This window comes from Brachycentrus maculatus, unplaced genomic scaffold (assembly GCF_059751285.1).
Source record: "Brachycentrus maculatus isolate JH-2025_06_01 unplaced genomic scaffold, ASM5975128v1 h1tg000026l, whole genome shotgun sequence".
Lineage (NCBI taxonomy): Eukaryota > Metazoa > Arthropoda > Insecta > Trichoptera > Brachycentridae > Brachycentrus > Brachycentrus maculatus.
In genome coordinates, this window is record NW_028280780.1 from 2,220,108 (window position 1) to 2,245,133 (window position 25,026).

At 32.2% G+C, this 25,026-nt stretch overlaps 1 protein-coding gene across 1 annotated transcript; it reads right to left on the minus strand.

Moving 5' to 3' along the window:
- Positions 1-404: 404 nt before the first annotated feature.
- Positions 405-3,803, minus strand: LOC148313034 (uncharacterized). Its single transcript, XM_088270191.1, has 2 exons — positions 3,747-3,803; positions 405-2,597 (listed from the first exon to the last, which is right to left on the minus strand). Exons 1-2 carry the CDS (start codon positions 3,801-3,803, stop codon positions 621-623), a joined length of 2,034 nt encoding a protein of 677 aa, XP_088126317.1. The 3' UTR covers positions 405-620.
- Between the last annotated feature and the right edge of the window lie 21,223 nt (positions 3,804-25,026).

Here is a 25,026-nt window from a genome sequence, read left to right on the forward strand (position 1 = left end):
ATTAAAATTACAAAAAGTTTTAGAAAAAATACACAAAATTTCTTCAATCAAGAAGTAGTAAAATATTTCTGTATATCAAAAATCTTTATATCTATAGGTATATAAACTTATGATTTATGGTAACTGGTTTAGACTACTATTAACATTTTTGATAGAATGTTAAAAAAAACTATAAAATAAAAGAAAAATTGTTCATAAAGAATCGTTAAATAATATATATTATATTTGAAAAATAAAATTAAAATGGCGTTTTTAAATACTGGCCGAATAAATAAATAATGAATTCAGAGCAATTAAATTACATAATAGATCAGGTTCCAAAGTTTAAATACTTAAACTATTTTACAAAAGACAAATTATATACAGTCGAATATTATTTCTAATCATATTAAATAATTAAGGTTCAGCACCAACAAATGAATTTGTCACCGTTTGCGCTAAAATATAAATTATATATTTCTTTTACTTAATTTAAATCCGAACCAAATTCAATTCGAGTCAAGGATGCTTACCTTTTTCCGTGAAAGTATTTGAATTTATATTGTGAAATAAACTAAATATGAAAAGGTAAATATCCTCAAGTCAGTGTTCAAGTATTAAGTAGGTAATTCGTCTTCGGTTTAGTTTCTGGGTGGGAGATATTCGCGGTCAGGGGTGGAGGGGCTGCCGGGGAATCCGGAGTCGGCCTGGGGGCGCGCGGAGCCTAAGGGGAAGGCGGGCCCGCTGGGGGCTCCTGAAGGGTATCCCTGGTTGCCCTGGCTACCGGAGAACGGAGATGACGGCCTCTGGGAACCGCTGAAGGACGAGGGTCCTGAGGGGGTCTTAGATCCCGGGAAGGAGGTCGATGGACTCTGAGATCCGGGGTAAGCGGAAGATGGGCCTGATGAGCTCTGAGATCCCGGGTAGGCAGGGGATGGGCCTGATGGGCTCTGGGAACCGGGATAAGCAGAAGATCCAGATGGGCTCTGAGATCCTGGATAGGCAGAAGAAGGACCTGATGGGCTCTGAGATCCCGGATAGGCAGAAGATGGACCTGATGGGCTCTTGGTTCCTGAGTAAGATGGGCTCTGTGGCCTAGATCCTTGGAACGAAGAAGAGGGGCCCGATGGGCTCTGATAACCTGGGAAGGAGGATGATCCTTGGGGCCTTTGAGATCCGGGGAACGAAGATGCTGGACCTGATGGGCTCTGAGATCCCTGGTAAGACGAAGACGGGCCCTGAGAACCAGGGTAGGATGAAGATGGGCGAGATCCTTGGTATCCGCTGCTGGTAGTTCCGCTGCTTGGGTATCCGGAAGGGCCTTGAGACGTCGGGTAGTTTGATGGCTTGGGAGAGCTTGGATATCCGGCAGATGGTCCTTGAGAACCAGATTGTCCTGGGAAACCTCCGAAGGCGTTCTGACCAGACTGACCGGAGTAAGAGGATGATGGTCCTTGAGCTCCAGGTTGTCCGGGATAATCAGCAGATGCGCTGTTTGCTCCAGGGTATGCTCCACCTGCTTGGGCGGCTCCAGTGATCGAGTAATCGTAAAGGTTGGCATTCAGACCAAAGAAGCTAGAAGCGGAGTTGCAATCGAATTGGTTCCACCAGACGCAGACGAAGAATTCCTGGGAGAAGATGGTTCCATTTGGACACAAAAAGTCGTATGTTTTGTTATTGGCGCAAATGTGGAATACCTGGCATTGAGCTTCAATATCGGCGTAATATCCGGGGTACTGCTGGGCATCACAGCTGAAAGATGTCTGAGGAACTTCTGAGTAAATAGGATAGTCACGGCCGGGTTCTCCGGGAATAGCGGAGTAGTCTCCATCATATGAACCGTCATCTTCCTGCTGTCCAAAACCAGATGGACCTTGACCTCCCTGTGGGCGGCCTTGACCTCCGAATGATCCTTGTGCGCTTTGGCCAAAATTAGCTGAAGGTCCCTGAGAGGGGAATCCAGAAGCAGGTCCTTGTCCTCCCTGAGGATACTGACCGGATGGCTGTTGACCAGGATATTGGGAGCCGGAAGGCTTGTTACCTCCGCTTACACCACCTTGAGAATATCCCTGACCATTGTTAGCGGGAGAACCTTGACCAGCTTGGGAATATGAGGGACCCGATGGCCTCTGAGGCTGGAATCCGGTAGACTGTCCACCTTGGGGGAATGATCCAGAAGGCCTCTGAGAGCCTTGAGAGAAACCAGGTGCTGAAGGTCCAGCGGGTCCAGATGGTCCAGATGCTGAGGAGTATCCTCCCTGTGGCCTTCCGTTCTGGGAACCAGATTGGGGTCCTTGTCCGAACGTGGAGCCCTGAGGCCTTCCAGAAGGATATCCAGAGGTAGATCCTGATCCGGTAAATGAAGGGCTAGATCCGGGGTAAGCAGGACTGGATCCCTGGAATGATGGGCCAGATCCTTGGAATGAAGATCCAGAGTACGATGGGGTAGAGGGGCCAGCTGGTGTGTATCCGGAGTAAGCTTGAGTTCCTGAAGATGAACCAGGGAATCCACCGTTGCTGCTTCCAGAAAAGCTGCCAGTGGAAGCACCGGGGCGGGGAGAAGATGGTCCTGATCCTAGAGGTTTCTCGGGACGGTTGTAAGAATATCCATCCTGGGACTGAAAGAAAATAAAAATAATTTATTAGTTTCAAAAATATTTCTGCTGTCTGTATAATAAAAAAAAAATAATGATGATGGTAGTATAAATATAATAATAATAATAAAACCCTTATCCGCACCCGAATGGTGCATAGGGCACTGTGTCATATAAACGCAGTGTTAACTTGATCGTTTTTACACATGAAGGAAAGGTGATCAGCCCTCCGCTTCAGGTACCAGTCCAGGGTAATATTGGATAAATGTGACAGTGAAAAAAATCACTTATATTATCCACTGACTTATGGATTTATATTATCCACTGACACTTCGTGATGGAATTGCATTTTTAATTTATTATTAGATTAAAACCAATATTTTTAGACCAGTCTGATGATGTCGGTAACGACGAAACCCGGTCGCTGGTCAAATAAAAAAGTGGAAAAGCTAAAAATATTGGTTTTAATCTAATAATAAAATAAATAAAAAAATAAATATAGTAGATTTATTCAATACTTACATTTACTGAAGCGGTGATCGCTAACAGCGCTGCAAAAGAAAAAGAAAAATGAATTAGATTGTGTGTAGATTGGAAGGGACTTAATCTTTATCGGGAGTTAAGAGTTGGAACAACAGATTGATGGATATGCCCTCAAGATTTTTGATTGTTAGTTGCTAACAAAGGCTAACATTGCCGAGTCATGTCGTAACGAAGAAGTATAAGAGTGCAATTCGAATCTTAGGATTTGGCAAGCGAATAAGGAATTGAAGACTTTCGCTCTGTGTGTAGCTGTTATGTTAAAGGCACCTATTATGTCTGGTTCCCTAATTGGAGGAATAATAGGTTGTAACAACCACAGTGATCACGAGAGACACAGCTTCACGCAAAAATCACTTCTCAGACACAGGAAAAGTGATACCTTTTCAATTTGCAAAGGTAAACGGGGTTACGAAATGATCTATCTACGAGAGATCTATACACAGCATCTTCGAATACACAGCTTGGATATTATGTGTACTTCGGAAAGTGACTGTAATCGAAACATATACTACCATTAATACTTATCTGCATCCAATAGTGCATAGGGCACTGCATCAAATTGATGCAATGTTAATTTGATTGTTTATTATATAAAGGTAAGGTGATCGATCAGTCCCGCGATTAAGGTACCAGGTTAATATTAACATGTTTGGTGTGATGTACGCGCCAAGCGCGTACATCTAACATTTCCCCCGGTGCAGAATACGCGCTAGGCGCATATGGCTAAAAAGGGATAGCCGTGAGTCAAATGGCTTGAAAGTATCACTGTATAGTTGAAAGTATACCCTTACAGTCTTGACACAATATTTTTTGTCAATGTGTATGGATATTTTTATCAAAAGTAATGAAATTTTCATAAATGAATGTGTAATTTTTGAGTGTTAACTCAGCTTTAGTCCCCTTGACGACAAATATTCATACTCACTTGTCTCAAAGTGAGTATAAACATTAGCCGCGCGTGAATGCTACACACACAAAAAAAACAGTGTGTACTAGTATCTACAAAAATAAATTTCATAATATTTCATACTATTTATTTGAAAATTACTATTTCGTCAGTAACTAACTCGTGATTGTTCGAGACGTATTGTTAAATCAATATTAGAATGACGAAACCTTTGATTAGTTTAAACCACACTCGAATCGAACCCAGGATGTCCAGTACGGTAGCCAACCACAACACTATTGAATAGTATGGTAGCAGACAAATGAGATTAAATGAACTTTTTATACCAGCAAAATTGGCACGTTAATTTTCAATCATTAGCGCAAATGGCTATAGATGAAAAGATTATGATTTCTTACTAAATTGACCGTGTGAATACATTACTTACAGTCGTGAAGTAATGTTGTTTTAATTTAATAAAATAGTAGGTCAAATCCAAGCAAAGCCTAATAAAACTATCCAATTAGTAATTTACATATACTAATTTTGTAATTCCGTACTTTTTCATGGTTTTGTAACAAGTTTCAAATCACATATGCTCATCTCATGTGAGAGGGACCTTTGTTTCTGAATACAGGTCCGATCTAGTTGTTTTGCTTTGTGTATCAAGTGAGCAGAGATGTTCTCCGAATGATAATGAGTGTTAAGGTATCCAAGGCTTGTGCATACATTCTCTTAACATGGGATATAAGCACAAGTTATTATCTGCACCTCATCGGTGAACCCTGACGCAATACTTCTTGTACGTAGCTTGAACTGATGAGAACTGAAGCGGAGAAACATACGAGTATGACACGTACTTTGCTTATTTCACGTTATTTCACACCATGCAATTTCTATTTAGTAAACACATGTATTTACTTATTACATTGATGAAAGTATAGAAATCTTTTAGTGCACGACTATTATACCCGCTTCACCCACGACGAAGGGTTGATGAGATCAAGAATGAACAATCAATATGTTAGTAGGACACTTCAATATATATTATAGTTCCGAACAATTTTAATTTTTTTTCGGCGGAGGTAAGAAGGCAAACTAGAGCAGTGTTTAAGGACCAACAATTGACATATATATATTTTTTTAATTGGTCTTATTTTTTTTTCTTGTTTGTATATTATGTAAATAGATTTTAAAAGTACTCTACCGACAAGACACATAAGGTGCCTTAGTGGATCACTGCAAAAATATACATATTTGAATGTTTGTATGTATTTTTGTACATGGACGTATGTATTTTAAAAAAAATTTATAAAATCCTTTAAAAATAAGGAAATATGTAAAAATAGAGTTTGACGTATAAAGTGAGTATATTTAACAGTTTGCAAATATCAAATTTATAATTTAAATCAACAATAATTCTTGAACATTTAATGACAGTATAAACATAATGATTTCATTTTTATAAATTGTTTTCCTTTGCGCGCACTAAATTTTGATATTTAAAAAAATATATTTTTTTAACTATAAAAATTAAAACAAGCTATTTTTTTTAAATAACCTACATATTGATGGCTGTTGTATTATGTACGAATTCTGAAAAATTTAATTTGAAATATTCAACTTCAAATTAATATAAATATTATATACTTATGTAGTAATTATGGTACTGCTATTATCGTTTGTTTATTTATACAAAATACCAAGCTAGTTTAACGAGGAAGATCTTTACTTATCTATTTTAAATTTCCTTTATCGACCTCAAATTAGTAAGTTATTTTATATAACATTTATATTAATCTGTAGATTGTCCACAATTCACGACTAAAAGATGGGAACAGATTCTAGGGTATTGATAAATAAAGGACGAATCGTGTTTGAACTAGAAACTAAGCGATTGAAAGCGGATCCTGAGTCACGCTTCGACTTACGTTAAAAGCTAAAATGTTTAACGTTGTACGACCTTTGATGCCACAATACGAATTCCGAACTTCACCTAAACTTTATATAAAAATTCAATAAGCCTGCATATCAACTTTGCAGTGAGTCACCAACGTGTGGAATGTTTGCATAATATCTTGAGATTCATATATCACAACTGCAAATATACGATATAAATATTACTAGTACAAAATGTAAACAATTCGCGATCATGAAAATTCACTTAACATCTTACGATGAAATAAATAACACTAAAAATATTCCTAATGTAAACACTCGATTGCTTACTTAATTACACGATATCACTATTAAATTAATGATCATGATAAAAAATATGATCTTATTTTTTACTTAAATCAAATATGGAAGTCAGACTTCCATATTCTTCTTCATCTTTGATGAGATGTCAAAAATAATAAGAAAATAACTCCTGTAATTGGAGATAATCCAGATTTTGTGAACAAGTATTTACACACACTCAAAATGTTGTAAATAAATTGTCTGGTCAAATTGTAAGCTTAAATAATAAAAATGAAAATGGTATTTTCTGGCGTTTCTCATGTGTGTGATTATAATCCAGGATTTGGATCTCACATACTAATATAAGAGTTTCTGCTTGATAAAAAGCTTCTTTACATCTCACCAATAGATGTCTCTAGTGAAGTTCTAGTGATTCAAGAACAAGGTTTCTAAATTGGTTCATATATACAGAACTTCCAAGAATTTGAGTAGTGTGGTTGTCAATAATGGGTAGAATTGGTGAATGTTACACGTGTGTAAAGTGTTCACTTAAACCAGCCTATGACGGTCGTCAGCCCCGTAAATGCCCAGACTTCCATATTCTTCTTCATCTTTGATGAGATGTCAAAAATAATATCTTATTTTTTATCGTCTCTTTTTAAATTAAATGTAATACTAGGTGATCAAAGATGTAATTTTCCAGTAATTTTGCTGTAAGACAAAAAATAAGTAGAATGTTGAAAATGATATTAATTGATTCGGCAGTCACTTTGTGGTTGAAAATTAAAGAAGTGTATGAAGTGATCATTTGAGACAGTCAAATGCCAGGTCATAAGCCCTGGGATGCTCAGAATTCCATCTCATTTCGTATGAAAACAATAGAAGATTCGTGTCAAGTTGAAACTTCTTTAATATTTCAAAACCTGAATGCCTTATTAATTCCCTTTTTAACGTTTGAATAAAAAAAAATTAAGTACAAATATTATGATTGCTAAGTAAAAATAAAAACTTTAATCAATGAAAAGATAAAAATGAAACGAATCCATTTTTATTTAATATAAACCAGTTCTTCACGATTCAGTAAAATATAGATCAGAAATTTTAATAAATATTTGATAATATTTTTATAAACAGAGATGACGATGTTATTGAGATGGTAATACGTAAACCTGGGTATTTAAAAAAACATATTCATGGAAAAAAAATTTAAATGCACTCAAAGTATTCTAGATATTAATAAAATTCTACATAAGCCTTAGCCAGTGAAAGATAAAGCTCTTGAAATTACTGCAACATGTCCAGATCAACTCCATCGTATCTAATACACCGTTTTAAGTTAAATAATATTTTTTAAATGCAAATATTTGCTAATATTACTCATTTATTAGGATATTAACAAGCATATGATTAATACTTCACTTCATTAACAATAATCCTACTTAGAACAGACTTCACGCATATCGTTTTCATAAAATTGATTAACCTTTCATATAATAAGCGGTTGTGTAGTACAGTGGTCGTCGAACTGTGGTTCGTAGACCCTTCGACTTTGGTTAAGACAGACACCGTGTGCGGATTTGGAAATATGTATTGGTGAAAGAGAAAAAAGAACTTGGTTTGCAGCGCAAATGGGATGCTTGAAAAGACGTAAAGAATGATAAACATATGATTTAAAAAAAAAACTGGAATAGTATTCCCGAGTCATTTGATCAAGACAGTTATAAAAACAGCAAACTTAAACAAAGACGAGAAATATGCGAGATCAAATATGTCGTTAGGTGGAAAAGGCAACGAAGAAGACAATAATAGAACGTAAGGAGAATAGAACTATCCAGATTACCCCACATGGCACAGCATGGCCAATCCCAAGAGATGGATTGACAGCTGGGAATCGACATCGCAGGAGGCTTATCCCTTTTAAAAACAGACCACAAGGCAGACGAAGAAGAAGCGAACGCTAGTTTTTTTCCCTTTCGGTTTTATTGACAGTATTCAAAGGTCGAATGAGATATAGTACGATTGATGTGAATCAACTGTGCCTTTAATATTAAAAAAAAAAAAACTACCATATACAAAACTGATTTATCCAAAAATTTCAAAGAGATGCAAAGCCATATTTCACTGTAAGTACACGAGGAGGCATACGCTTTAAAACTTAAAGTTGAAGCCTAAGTAGGGCCATGATAAGCGGTGTTGCATAAGCCGCAGCTAGATTTCAGAGTTAGTTGGACGTTAGGTTTTCACAGTAAGTATTTGTCAGAATTTTATTTTATGAATACCGTATTTATTCCATTTTTATCAATAAAAATATTTAAAATATAAAATATATATATATATATATATTTTATATTTTAATAATATTAAGAATATAATAAAAATATCGTAATCAAGCAAGTTTAATTATATGTTCTGTAGTTTAATAAAGACATAAAAGTTTAATATTAGTATTATCGTTTAGAGTTTAATGAATTTATCTCTCAAAAGTAACTTCAATCGTTGCAATGTGGATATTTGGGTCTCTTGCCTCACAAGTTTGAAAACCACTGGTGTAGGCAATCTATAATATCAGACTGACACCTTACAATCATGATCCACTCTTCCCTATACTAGTCATATTTCAGCAACGATCTGCTAATTCTACTACATAATAATTAGTAGAACCTATAATTCTCGATTGCATTTTTGTCCACAAGTGTATTCCTATAGAAAATATTAGATGATACTAAAAAAAACAATACATGTGGCTTATTTTCATACCGGCTGAATTATTTTAGTAATTCATTCGCGAGTTACAATTACTTAAAATATATTGTTACACCTGTTTCGATGCATTTTATACCTGGTAATGGTGATAAATGCATCGAAACACGTGTCACAATAGATTTTAATAATAACGGTATTAACCAAACACATATCAAAGACTGACCCTTAAATGACGAATAAGAGAGATCATATTACATTGTTGATTCTTTCGCAATCATTTTTTACTATTACATGCGAAATTATACTAAATATGTTTAAAAATATTTTGTGACACATATTTCAATACATTTATTTTATTTACTGTTTCGGTATTTACTTTGTGGTTTTCTTCATTAACTTCGATACATTCATCACCACATAGTTAAACCACGTATCACGTTTCGGGAGTGTAATGACAAAGGGGTATATCTGTCAAATTTTTCATTTTCTATGTTTGTTTCACAAAATGTCTAAAATAGTGTATTCCATAATCTGGAAAAAGGATATAGCTGTAGTTGCAATACTTATTTAGTTTTATTAACATATCTACATATGAAAATACATAAAACAAATGAGTTATTTAATTTCACAAATTAGTTTTTGCTCTCCTGTAAAATTTGGTCTGAGACAGATATACCCCTTTGCCTTTACACTACCGATTTGATTTAAACATATTTTATGTCATATCTCTATTTTACGATTAAAACACATACTTTTGTTTCGTTTTGTTTAAATTAAATTAAAAACATAAATAAAATAGCACTTCACGCATATACCTACATACATATAAAACTTTTTTTTATACTCATTAAAAATTTTAATTTGTAAAAAAATGCTAGTATATTGTGTGTTAGTTAATGTACAAGACAGCAGTTTTATCAAACGTACTTATTGCCACACGATGTGAGCATGAAATAAGTTGTCTCATATGTTATTATAAAATTATTACGTTTTATAATGCAAACTGCAATCAAATGATGCGCAGTAATTGAAGATAATTTGAGGATTTTGAGTAGCGAGGTGAAGTTATAGATGAAGCCACAAAGATCATCACTGTCGCTTACCTACATACATGCGCCTTAACCCTTTTGAATCTAGCATCCATTTAAAAGAGATATTTTAAATACAAAAATTTTACTTTGTACTTTATTTTGTCTATTATAACATCTACATCATCGTCTTAAGGAATTTAGTTATTTAATACTCTCCTTATCATTCATCGTTTACTTTGTTTAATACCACTTATAACTGGTACTACACAATGTGAACGTCGAATGATAAGGAGAGTGTTATATTACCATACCACAAAGTAAGCAATGCTTTTAATAAAAAAAATATTTATTTATTTATTTATTTACAAGCTGTATCTAGCCACGCATTGCTGTGGTTCAGTCTGGTTAAATGGAAAAAAGAAAAGAGAAAGCACACATTAAACATATTATACAGAAAAGCGCACATTAATATATTAGCGTGTTTAGCTATTATGCTGGAGGTCCCAGGTTCGATTCCCAGGAGGGAGTGAAAATAAATACAAGTGATTTTACACTCTAATATTTATTAAATATTACCCTGGACTAGTCCCCAAAGCGTAGGACTAATCACCTTGCCATCATGTAAGTAACGATCAAGAAAACACTGCGTCAATACGATGCAGTGCCCTATGCACCATTGGGTGTGGATAAGCGTTGAAAGAAGAAATTTATTATGTGAAGTTCTTTAATTTTTATTAAATAATTTCAGAAGTTCATGAATGAATTTAGACTGCAATGGGTTAGAACCACAATATTTAATCGCCTCGTCTATATTTTTGTAAGGCATGGATAACATTTCTTTTAAACTTAATCGATGGCTATTTACATTTCGTCATCAATATTGACCCCACTAATAATTTATCATCGGCGAATTATTTAATATGATGTACGCATTGAGATGTGATATAATGTTAAATTAGACGGTTTTTTCAACCTGTCGTGATGGAAGTTGACCAACACTTTTAGAATATGATGAATTATTGCATTACGTTAATGGATTCATCTTCGTCTCAGTCGTTACACTGACCATTTTTTAAATAATATTAATAAAAGTTTGGGCATGCATTTTCGAGAGTGTTTTTGCCTAGAATTTTCATTCATGAATTTTATGAAATTATAGTAACAATGATTAAAGAAAACACCTGTTTTACACCACTTGAGATTTATTAAAGACTACATGTTTCAGAAGTTAAACTTCCATCATTCAGGTCTGTATGATAACTAGAATACGTATAAAACAAGTGTTTTCTTTAATCATTGTAACATGTCTTCATGTCCACAAAGTTAATGCCGAAACAATAAATAAAATTATAGTAACTTTAAACATAAAGAGTAAATCCACTCACGAGTAGGCATAGGTTATAAAACTTAAAAAGTTGAACCCTGAGTAGGGTCATGATAAACGGTGTTGCATAAGTCATAGCTAGATTTCAGATTCACTAGGACGTTAGGTAGTTCAAAAAAATATATGAATTTTTTATCAAGTATTCAAATCTTATGATTAAGAATTTATTTGGTTTGGAAGAGATAAGGCGTAGGACGCAGTAAATCTTGGTCACAACTGTCGTCGCGAAAAGGCGATTCAGTTGGCTTGGTCATGTACTCCGCATGCCTCCTGAGAGCCTTAATCAAGCTTGCCTCTTTTACAAGGGATCAGGTTCGCGCCGCCCAGAACGAACACTGCTGACAATTTGTCGGCAGTTCCCAGGGTCAAATAAATATAAGTGTTTTTTTCACTCTAATATTTATTCAATATTACCCTGGACTGGTACCTGAAGTGGAGGGCTGATCACCTTTCGTTAATGTGTTAACGATCAAGATAACACTGTATTTATATGATGCAGTGCCCTATGCACCATTGGGGTGCGGATAAGGATTTGAAGAAGAAGAAAAAAATAGTAAACAAAAATTGATGAAAATTTCATTGGAATCGGTGAAAAACTTTAGGATTTTAAGATTTTCAAATAACAAACATGTACATTTTATGTGTGTACATTGATGGTGTGCTTTAAAAATAAATTACCGTCAATTTAAGCGCTGTCTTCAGTTAGGAATTAAATTTAAGATTCGCGTAAGGTTCTGAAATATTGCAAATTTAAATTTCATCCAGGAAAACTGTAGAAAAAAAAACGCAAATTGCTTTGAAAGTATGATTTCATATAATGTAATTTTAAATGCTTCAGAATTCAAGCGAACATCGTATATGGGAAATGATGATAGATTTGTTGGCAGAAATTTAGACAAGGCTGCCAAATCTTAAACATTAAAATAATACCTGTTTTTACGGTAATTACGGCAATTATTTATTAATATTCGTACTTACGGTCAAGATTTTTTTTTCTTAAAATTATTGGCAAAGGATGCCTAAAAATTTAAGTTTAACGACTGCAAAACTGGTTTTCATCGCATATTTTTTTAACTATTCTGTCGCACATTATTAAGAGCTTGAAAAATTTATCTTCTTTATTTAAAATGGCGCAGAAATCAGCCATACTTTCAAATCTATTTAATGAGTACTAGCATGTGCAAGACTGTTGCATATATACATATTTCAAAACTTAATGGAATATGGATGTTCAGTAATGGGCAGAATCGTGAACGTTACACATGTGTATAATGTGATCACTTAATCAAGACAAATATCAGGTCATAAGCCCTGGAATACATTTACTGCAAAAGTGTAAGGTTTTTTACCTGAGGAAACGTCGATCATTTAAATGTTGGAAAAAATGTTTATACAATAATTTCAAATGATATTTATTGGCTCGAAGCGAGATAGAGATAAGCCTTTTTCTAGATTTTAATTTTGTTCGTTAAATTGATTCGTCCAAATTTATTAATTTTTTTTCATACTAGTTGTACCCAAGCACGTGTTGTAGCTGAGTCTGCTTAAAAAGAAAAGAAATATCAGAGAATGCATGTACATATTTCAAATATGTATAGATTCACAATGCTGTCGAGAATCATGCTGTCTGCTTTAAGTGTTTGAGTTATTTCAATGTTAAGTATTGCTTAGGTAGATTTTACTTTCAACAGATGACGCTGCCATTAGGGGGTATAAAAAACGTTAAAAAAAAACATATTTGGCCTATCACAAAAGGCAAGGCAAAACACGTGTCGTAGATTCAAAGATGCCAGATGAAAAATCCAAAGCAATCGATGAATAAATTAAGAAGATTTAAGATTCTGGATAAGGTGATTTTTACGTATTTATTTAAAAAGGTGTTATAATACAAATAGCCATAAACAGAAACATGTGTCGGTCGTGGGAATTTTTTACTCTCGATAATCCTTCGCGAAATCGATTACTTCATAGCGAGGAACATCTTTAAGTGTCTTTGCGTTGCACAAACGCTTTCTTTGATTTGAACCGATCGGCCATTGATGCGACACCTTATTTAGAACTATCCGTGATCTGTAGTAGAAAGAGACTGTTGAAACAGTTCAAAGAAGAAGAAGATGCGATACGTGACTGCTATGCAGACACGCAGTGTGTGACCAATCCTGGGTAACATCAGATTAAAAGACAAAATTTATTATTAGATTAAAACCAATATTTTTAGCTTTTCCACTTTTTTATTTGACCAGCGACCGGGTTTCGTCGTTACCGACATCATCAGACTGGTGAGAGGCTTTTCAAATTTGTATGTTATATATAAAAGAAGGCAGGAGTTGATAACCATGATTTGATATAATTTTATGATGTCGGTAACGACGAAACCCGGTCGCTGGTCAAATAAAAAAGTGGAAAAGCTAAAAATATTGGTTTTAATCTAATAATAAATTAAAAATGCAATTCCATCACGAAGTGTCAGTGGATAATATAAATCTATTAAAAGACAAAAGTTATTTTTGTCAATTTTGGAAATCACTTAAAATTTAAGATGTAACTGACCATCACGCTACGCTGCCACAGAGAATAGAATGCCAAACCTATCTGTCGTTGAAAACAATCTTCGCCTCTTCAACGTTCATGCATTTCCTCATACACACACGCCGATTATTCCAACTCCCGACCTAACCATATTCAAGTATTTGAAATACTTGATAATGCCAAATTTCCAGTCCTCCCCTATTTTACTATATTTTTTCTTCTTCTTCTTAGGTTAAGCATATGGCCAAATTTTTTTGATACTTTGTGGATCATTTTATAAACTTTATAAAAATAAAACTCAAACTTTTTTAAACTACTTTTATATTTGCTTTTTTTCAAGCGGTTTCGAAAGCACCATGATATCTTCATGGGAGGGAAGTACAGATCTAACCCTGTAAATGAAAAAGTGCCTGTCGAAACCGGTTGAAAAAATGTACCATAAATAAAACTGGTAAATACACTTTTGCTTTATAAATGGCATCTTTTGTTATTTATAATAAAGTTTATTGCGTTGCCATTTCGTAATAATTTTAACCCATATAAAGAAATAGTTTAATAGAAACATTTCTTAATGATATGAATTTCCTTTTTTGTTTCAATAACAATTTATGTTGAATAATGATAAAAACAATTTGTCACTAAATATCAAAGCTTCAAAATAATATGATTTTGAAATCACATACAAATTAACTTAATAATAAAAAGAGTAAGATTGAAGGAAATCGCAAATATATATTTTTGTTTATATACGAGTACATAGGTTAATATATTTTGTCTCTTTTTAATTTTAGTTTTACTTGGTAAATACTAATATTTCTTAAACTCTATTGTGACACGTGTATTAATGCATTCTGCATTATTTTCAAATTCCGTTTGTGAGAAAAAATCTTATTTATAAAGTTTAAAGGGGAAAGATATTTAATTGGCTTTTTAACTGTCCGCCTCCGTAGTGTAATGGTCAGCACGCTCGGCTACCGTTCTGGAGGTCCCGGGTTCGATTCCCAAGGGGGGTAAAAATAAATATAAGTGATTTTTTCACTGTAATATTTATTCAATATTACCATGGACTGGTACCTGAAGCGGAGGGCTGATCACCTTTCCTTCATGTGTAAAACGATCATGATAACACTGCGTTTATAAGACACAGTGCCCTATGCACCATTGGGGTGCGGATAAGGGTTTTATTATTATTTTATTATTATAATTGTCAATCTAACAATAATACTTTTTTTATATGTTTTTATGTACTATTTTTTTTGACATCGCATCAAAGATGGAGAAGAAAATGAAAGTCTGTGCTTTTACGGGGCTATAGACCGTCATAGGCTGCTCAATAAAAAGCTTATTTTCAACTAACTAATAGATGTCTCTAGTGAAGTTCTAGTGATTCAAGAATAATGTTTCAAAATTGGTTTATATATCAATATAGAACTTCCAAGAATTTGAGTAGTGTGGTGGTCAATAATGGTTAGAATTGGTGAATTTTACACGTGTGTAAAGTGATCATATAAACCAGCCTATGACAGTCGTTAGCCCCGTAAATGCCCAGACTTCCATATTCTTCTACATATTTTATGAAATGTAAAAAAAATATGAAAATAACTCCTATAATTGGAAATAATCCAAATTTGCGAATAAGTATTTGGACATGCTCAAAATGTTGTATACAAACTATATAATTCCAAAACAAATAAAAAAAGTAGATTAGTTAAAAACAAAACTTCAGAAGAGAAGCACTTTAAATAATTTAATTTTAACTTGATTAAAATGAAAGTTATTTACGAGGTTTTTTTTTAATTTTCCGGTTAAATCGCGACCTTATGGCCTTGTCATTGCAAGCGTTCACATGAGCAAGCAACCTTCGTCACTTTTCCGATGCAAATTTTCGTAACAGTGCCATTGTCAAACATGTGAACGGAGTTTTTGTATCGAAACTTGAAGAGTTAAGCCGCGCTTCGACTTAGCTCATTAGTTATTGCAAACGCGGACGTAAGTTCTTGTCATTGATTGATTTCCTCTGCGTTTCTACGTATACTAAAACTTAGCTTGTGATGTCGAATGAAGTGTGATGTAAATTAATATCAATCCGTCAGATTTTAATATGTAACTTTTGTCATATAACATATCGCTTACTCCTTTCAAGAACATTATAAATCAAAAATCGTCAATTTTCAGTTGTGCATGTTTTCGGAATGCCCAGAAAATGTACTATATCCCAGAAAAAGTGGCATATTTTTAATTTAAAATTTACCCGCTACAGGGCAGAAAATGTTTTTTATGCATTTTGAAGAAAAGGTATTGTTTAATTATTTTTTTAAAATATATTAAATATTTTTCAAAAGGACAAAAAACCTTCATGTTTTACCTAAAAAGATGTGTTGCACAATAAAAAGTTATATAAGTGGCTTGATATTTATTTTTAATACATTGTGTAATATTTTTAAACTTTAAAAATGTTCTCCTGAAAAATCAAGTTTTTTTTATTTATGACGTTCTTGAAAGGAGTGAGCGATATGTTGGTGCACATTTTTTACTAAATAATTTGTTTTGGTACTTTTTTAAAATTACCAATAAAAACCGTGTTTTGTGTAAAATGTACATCTATTTTTAATTTAAGTTTTACTTGGTTAATACCACTATGTCATAAAATTTATTGTGGTAAGTGTTTTGAAACATTCTGCATATCGATGCATTTGTTTGAAAATGATGCGAAATGCATCGAAATATATAAAATAACATGAATTTTTAAAGGTTTAAAAAAAGTGTTTTAACACCTGTTTTGCCTTTTTAAGTATGAACAAAATAAACAGCAAGAACGAGTAATATTCCTTTCCAACAGATATATTTATTTAATTTTTTTTTTAAATAATTTTAAATGGCTGAATGGTAACGGTCTTTAAGTCATTTAACGTACAAAAGCCTGTCGAGCTAGTTAAGGTGCGCGTAGTATTCAATTATCTACTATCTTTCAGCAAAATCTCATGAGTTTAACGAATGTAAATTATTTTAAGAGTATTGTTCAATGGGAAATTTTTAACACCAAAAAGGTTTGAATATAAACAACTTTTTTGATATATTCCGTGTATTTAAATAGCTATTAAGTATAAATTCCTATGTTAACTATTAAGTGAAAAAAGATCATAATAACATTTAATTATTTGATGAATACCTACTTGAATATTGTTGGATTTTACCAGCGAAAAAAATATCTTTTGCAATCCATGAAATCTGATAAAACATGTTTTAAGGTAAAATGGGAAATGAAAATTAATGCATTTTTTGCCAACGAAATGTACTACTACTGAAATATACTGATTGAAAGATACTGATTGATTTAAAAATTTTCGTTGACGATTTTTATGATTTTGTACTTTAAAGCAGGTTACTAGGGTGGAAAAAACACAATCGTGAGGTTAGAAATAGAAGCCTAAGAAGGTTTTGTATAATCAAGTACGTAAAATACTTGAAAGCACATAATTTATGGATGTATGTATCAAAAAACTAACAATGTATAAAAAATTGTTAGTGGTGTAGCCTGTTATCCTCTCTTTCAACCTCATTGAAGAAGCAGGATGATGATTAGTCAGTTACCTAAAATATAATTGAATTGATATATATTTGTCTTTTATATGAAAAAGAACACATCGTTAAAAAATAATGAGGGATTATGGGGAGGTTAAATGGTTTTAAAAATTTGTAAATAATTTTTTTTTTTTTTTTTTTTTTTTTAAATTTATTATTAGATTAAAACCAATATTTTTAGCTTTTCCACTTTTTTATCAGACCAGACATCACCAGACCAGACATCAGACCAGTCTGATGATGTCGGTAACGACGAAACCCGGTCGCTGGTCAAATAAAAAAGTGGAAAAGCTAAAAATATTGGTTTTAATCTAATAATAAATTAAAAATGCAATTCCATCACGAAGTGTCAGTGGATAATATAAATCTATTAAATAATTTTATGTTTGTTTACATAAAATGGGTTAGTTGTCTGGTGTAGAAATGAAGAGCATTAGAGAGTACTGAGATAAGTAGTGTGTACAAGTGAGTCTGATATTTATATCTACCTACATCACGATTCCTTTCATGATTAAAGATGGTCCTATTGTATACTGCAAAATGCAGCTCAGTTCAGATGTGCAACCATCATTTAACCCGATCGTTTCAAAATATAGGAAATAAGAACACATTTAATAAATTATTGCACAATTCAGCGAACGAAATCGCCGTTGACATCAATAAAGAGCGCAAATTAATATGGGGAATTATATCAAATAATGACTCATTGTTAATTTGTAATATTGCATATGAACTGAAATCTTTGGTTATCGTCGAACACTTACAGCACCTTGTCGATCGTGAGAGTTTAAGTATGGGAGTATTTTGTTAAAAGGAAATTAAACTACCTGAATTTGCAATAATTAGACTAAGCTCTAGATTTTATTGTGAATTTTAGAGCAAATTTACGATTTCTGATAAGCTATACAGTCTAAACAAAATGAGATCGGATTTGATCACATTTCAATAACGCAGATTGGTATTCGAGTGACTATATGTAGTAAATATTTGGTTACTTAAAGTACATTGAATTGATGTAGTATATTGTTGCTCGTCAATTACATGATATGTTGATGTGGCGTTAACTTTGTGAAAAAAACACGATGATTTATATTTAAAAAAGAGGTATTTATAAATACATATAATCATAATGAAATTCACACCTTTAACAAAATTAAGAAAATCCTATTTTCAGTGTTAAAACCAACTTTAAATAATATATCAACCGACTCGCGATAAATCATCGTAAGTTAATTAAAAAAACAATTGTCTTTTAAATATTTGTATAAAACGCATTAAGACAAAAATATTTTCCCATAATTTAACATTTATTTTCTTACATTATAAAGTGAGTCGTCAAGAAATACTTTAACACCTTATACAAATAAATTTAAAAAAGTTAAATAATAATCTTGTTTCTCCAAGAAAAGTCTTATATTATTGCCATTTAAATTAGTTAAATATCTAAAATTTTCATTGTAAGACTTTATTAAAACGATTCAACTGATATCTTTGTTATAAACGTTCGGAAAATATGCAAAATTTGCATAATGTACGTAAGTATCATCGGTTTCTTAAGCATTGTATCGGCAGTAGAGGACGATGTCGAGTAGCAATAAAGCTCGGTGCATTCTATTCAAATGGTGCATTTTTAATGCAACACATTGTTATTACATCAAACGAACAAATAGATCCGTGGAATTGGCTCAACGCATCTCGAATACACGCAGTTTCGAAAGTGTTTTGCCAATAAAACTCCCACAATAACACAATGCAATATTAAATAAAACAATGAACATTTAAAAAATGTGTTACTCGTTCGGGATTCGGTGTTCATTAAAATGTTTTAAATATCGTTTAGGTATGAAGAATTTTGTGATGGGAAAAACGGCTTTAAGAACGCACTGTAGTGTATTGATTTGTATCGCAGTTAGATGAAAAATCGAATGCATCATTGTGATTGTTGACCCGATTCCGATATATGCAAAATGCACGCAACGTGTTCAATATTGTGATGGTACTCATACTATGTACACCATTTAAGATAAAGTAGAACACTTATTATTTATTTTATATTCTCGCATCTACGTTCTTCAAAACTAAAAAAAAGCGTATTAATACTATTTCCCAAAAGCTTTTGAAAATTATTTTTATATATTTCCACATCTCTTGTAAGTGTGCGTCACAACTTTATTGAGGATTAATTAATATTTTCATGCATCTTTTTATATAGATAAGTAAAAATTCAAGATTTTTTAGCGTACCAATTAACGAAACCTTATGTTAAGCTGTATTTAAAAAATATAAATCCAAAATGAAGGCTCTTGAAAGCAAACTATGTATAGTTAATTTTATTCAATGATTTGGATAATATATTTTGAAAAACATAGAAATATATAAAAATGATACATTTTTATAAAAATATGTTTGTATGATTTGGATTTAAGCTAAGAAAATATATAGAAATAAAAGGATTTATTTTTATTTTGTTCTGTAAAGAACTGGTTCCTACTTATTTTAAATATAAAACAATTTGAGTATCCTTACCAACAAACAGTGACAAATTACGCATGGTGTTGATGCTGGATCCTTTTATAGTATTTCTGAAACAATAAAAAATATTGTTATATCATTAAAAAAATAATAATTATAACAAAAGTTAAGATGATCGTTTAATTAGGTTTTCAATAGTCAGCGTTGCTTAAGTAATTTTGTATCAACAGAAAAACTGTCATTAGAAAAATAATGTGTGTTTTTCTTCGAAAAGTCATGAACCTAAATCTAATGAAAATAACGTTTTATTTAAATAAAATTTAATAAACACGTGTAAAACAAATTTTAAACACATTTAAAAAAAAAAAAAATATTAATTGGAGTTTTGTTTAAATAAAATAAGCTCCATTTTTTAAAGTTATATTTGAATCTGTTCCAAAAATCGGGGTCAGGTAAATTGTTTTTATTATTTAAAGTTCCATTTTTATGTAACTTTTCACATTATAATATCATCAGATTTATTCACTTTATTTGATGACACAAATTTTAACAAAGCTCACACGTCAAAAAATCACGGAAATATTGAAAACCATCGAACACTGGGATATTGATTAAAAAAGCTTTCGCACTACAAGCTGTGTCGCTGTATCGACTGAGTGACTTACCTCGCCTTGTGACGAGCGACTTTTACTTTAGTGTTGGGAGTTTGATAGTCAAACTGAGACTGATTTATCCGTCCACCGTCGGCGGTATTTATACCAGCGAGCCCTCAGCCTGATATCAAATAACCGAAATACCCCCGACGAAACTGAATTTGACCCGGACACAAATACATTCAAAGTAAATCGCTGTATGTGTGACCCGCAATACATGATCTACGGAGTTCGTGAGTAATGAGTGATCTCAATACGGATCATAAAATCTCTTGGAATTATCCACCTCATCAAAAGCACAAATCAAAAACACCGTCGTCTTATTAACAAGCATATATCTACTCACTCCCTTTTATAAATTATCAGGAATCACTTATTCTTTCTATATGAATGGGAACCAAAAGTGCACACGATTTTTTTAAGTTGATGTGTGTAAACTTGACCAAAAACAATTTCATGAATTTTTCAGGCATCACTTTTTTTCCACAATTTTTTTGTACCTTTAAAATCGTTATAAACTTGAAATATAATTACGATAATTTAGTACATATTATACACTAATTATTTTGAAAGGTACTACTTACTATTAAATAAGTTTTTTGTATGAAATAAACATAATGTAATTTTTATTATGATGCAATATATAATAAATAAATCCCCCAAAATTTCTTCAAAATAACTTTGACGGTTTTTACCATTTTATTTAAATATTCAAATTAAATTGACATTCATATTTAAATTAAACATCATTACTTGTTAAATATATAAACGTTTGCTTAAGAATAAACTTATACTCTTAAAAAAATATTTAAGCGATTTCAAATAATTGTTTTTTATTGTTCTGCATGCTTTTATTTAAAAAAAGTGCACATTTTGAATTCAAAATCTTTTTCTCTTGGATCTGTGGATGTCCCAATAAATTTGATTCCTGAACTGGTTACCTTAAAAAAATTTACATTAATAAAATGATAACTTTTTAAATTGAGAGTTGTAAAAAATAGCTACCACTAACACATCATGAATGGAAAAATAAGGGTTGTCGAGGAGTTGGAAGAGCAGGACTAATTACCTCGCTTTTATGTGATTAGCGATTAAGATAACACCATGTCGATACAATGCAGTACCCTTGCACCATTGGGCGCAGATAAGGGTGAGAAGAAGAAGAAATCATATCTTAAGGGCTGTTTATTTTTACCGAAATATATTATTCAATTTTATTCAAATAACACAAAAAATATCCCCAAAATAGCTACCCAAATATGTTAAATAATTACTTAAAAGTCTTAATTCTTGTGGTTGACGTGCAACACCGTGACATTGAACTCCCAGGTGAATCACACCCCTGTATGTTAAAGGCAACAGATATTCATTGGAAAAAAATATTATGTAAATTAATTCGTAATAAATCTCATCTATGTTCAATGGGATAAAGTTATTTACTTCACAAATTTCTCAAGTGAAGGCGCCACCTTCACCCAAACTACAATAACATACGAAATGAATTCAATAACATTGCATATATACATGCATAGAAAAATAATGCAATGTGGACGTTCAATTCAGCCGAATTTATTAATTAATTTGTTTTTCAAAAACAAACATTACAAATTACAAATTACAATAATTTGCAAAAATGTATTTATTTATAAAATATAAAAATACCTTTTTTTTACAATCAAATACGACATGTCTGAATGAAACGATCTTTTTTATATCTACCCATAATTATTATTCGTAAATGAATAGCTCTTTTATATTAGTTTCAATTTAAATGATTTTGTGTATAATGGAAGCAGGCTGTACAACTTTATTGCATAATAATCAAAGTTCTTTAGACAACTAAAAAAAAGGAATGTGTAAGATTTTGTTTGATGTAAGTGTATCAATTATGACTTTTCTGGGAGATATTTTCTTGTATTTTGTAAGAAAAATTCTTAAATGCATTTGAAAAGATAGTTCTAGCATTATAATACCAGGTCGTTAGCCCTGGGATGCTAGACTTCCACCTTGAACGATTGATGCTGCATCTCAACTTGAGATACCTTTAATAAAATATTTCTTTGCAAATATGCCTAATATATATGGTATATAGAGACATATAGCCTGTTGTATAGCCTGTCATTTGGAGTTGACGTATTCGCTACGCAATGAACAATAAAAACAACATTTAGAAGTTTTTAAATCATATTTTCATATGGTGTACGGAGTGCGTGGAAGTTTTTGGTAAGGGAAGGGTAATTAACTATGAGTAATTCAATGTTTTAGAATTTAGTACATAAACCCTGATGATGACAAGGTTCTTGTCGAAACCAGTTGAGTTAAGTGTACCAATAAAAAAGTGGTTAAAACAAAGTTGTTTTATTTTATAAAGTTTATAAAATGTGCAACAAAGTATGTGCAAAAAACATTTTAGAATATAGATTTATATTATCCACTGACACTTCGTGATGGAATTGCATTTTTAATTTATTATTAGATTAAAACCAATATTTTTAGCTTTTCCACTTTTTTATTTGACCAGCGACCGGGTTTCGTCGTTACCGACATCATGGTGACGTCGTTACCGACATCATCACCAGTCTGATGATGTCGGTAACGACGAAACCCGGTCGCTGGTCAAATAAAAAAGTGGAAAAGCTAAAAATATTGGTTTTAATCTAATAATAAAAAAAATAATAAAAATAAATTAAAAATAAAAAATAAAAATTTTAGAATATTTTTATTTTGCTAGATAGGGAGGGGTGTTGCAAAAATATTAACAAAAAATACATAGTCAATGTACGATATGCTGAGAGCAATTTTACTAAATGATAATTATAAAATCTCATCAAAAATTGCGACTGTGATTACGTGAAGAAGATTAATTATTATTTCAACAAAAATTCAAACATCTCAATTCATCAGCTAGATATTTCTACCTACCTACTTAAACGTAATTAAATTTCATATACTGGAAATAGTAATTAATTAAGATCAGCTGTGTTTATCTTACAATGTGAAATCCAATTCGGTAAATATGATTAGATAACCATCACTTCGCCGCTGGAGTAGGCAGAGAGAATAGAACGCCACACTAATCTGTCTTTGCAAACAATATTCGCCTCCTTGATTTGACTTGACCACTTTATGTTTGTTTCTTGTGACAATCTGTACGTTTAAACCTCTCATAGATCTTGAAATCAAACCCTGAATCAAAGGCAACTCAAATTATCATCGGCTACTAAGTACGCTACTTACATATTACTTAATTACAGAAATATCATTACCAGTTGAGTTATGGCAGCAGTTCAAACAATGAGAAGGAAATCATAACAGAATCTATGCAAGATGCTCTGCTTATTACAAAATTTACGATTGAAAACGTGTAAAACATGTCTGTGGAAAGAATTCATTCAATGTTTTTTTACTATTTTTTACCTAGATATATCGTATTTAACGTTTTGTAAACAAAAGTTCTTCTGCCTTGATATTTTAAGGAGGTCATATAGTACTTACTCTAACAAATCAAAAGAAAGAATAAGCGAATGTAAATGAAACAAGAACGATTTTTAATTTGAGTTTTACTTGGTAAATACCACTATTTAAAAATAAATCTATTGTTAATTTATTATTAGATTAAAACCAATATTTTTAGCTTTTCCACTTTTTTATTTGACCAGCGACCGGGTTTCGTCGTTACCGACATCATCAGACTGATGATGTCGGTAACGACGAAACCCGGTCGCTGGTCAAATAAAAAAGTGGAAAAGCTAAAAATATTGGTTTTAATCTAATAATAAATTAAAAATGCAATTCCATCACGAAGTGTCAGTGGATAATATAAATCTATTAAATCTATTGTGACAAGTGTTTCGATGCATTCCGCATCATTTTCGAATACTGTTTGTTACGGAATGCATCGGAATACGTGTAACAATAAAATTTTAAATACTGGTATTTACCAAGTAAAACATAAATGAAAATTGGATGGATATTACAAAAAGCGACATTCGAATCAATTAATGAAGTTAGAAACATCTTGTTGAAGATTGTATGCATTATAAAAATCAAAACATGCAAAAAACTAATCAGGTGGTATAGAACACCATATCGATTTGCAAAAAATCATTGCGTTCTACATTTCCCTATTTTCTATTTTACTCTTTTATTATTATCCTTTAACCTTAATTTATAAAAAAATCAGAGGTATTTTCTGCTTTATTTTAGAATACGTTATTTCCAAAAATGTATTCACTGTGTGTATTCAAATAAATAGAGAGTCGGTGAAGTGTGGCAGACGGAAAATCTCCTGGCTTCGGAATATACCATATTAGACGAGGATCAAAACAGTTGTTGAGGCCCTGTTTAGATCTGCCCTAGATATAAACACATGTTCTCAAGTGATTCAAGTGAAGTCGACTAGGGATGATTTGCTAAGCATGTGAAGAAGAAGATATTCTCTGTCCAACATCTGTCCAACTATCCAACATAGTGGATGTAACTAGTGGAA

Coding starts and splice junctions, on each gene's coding strand:
- LOC148313034 (XM_088270191.1), bottom strand. CDS start 3,803: ATGTTAGATGTACGCGCTTGGCGCGTACATCACACCAAACATGTTAAT. Junction 2,598..3,746: donor AACATGTTAATATTAACCTG/GTACCTTAATCG, acceptor ATTTTCTTTCAG/TCCCAGGATGGATATTCTTA.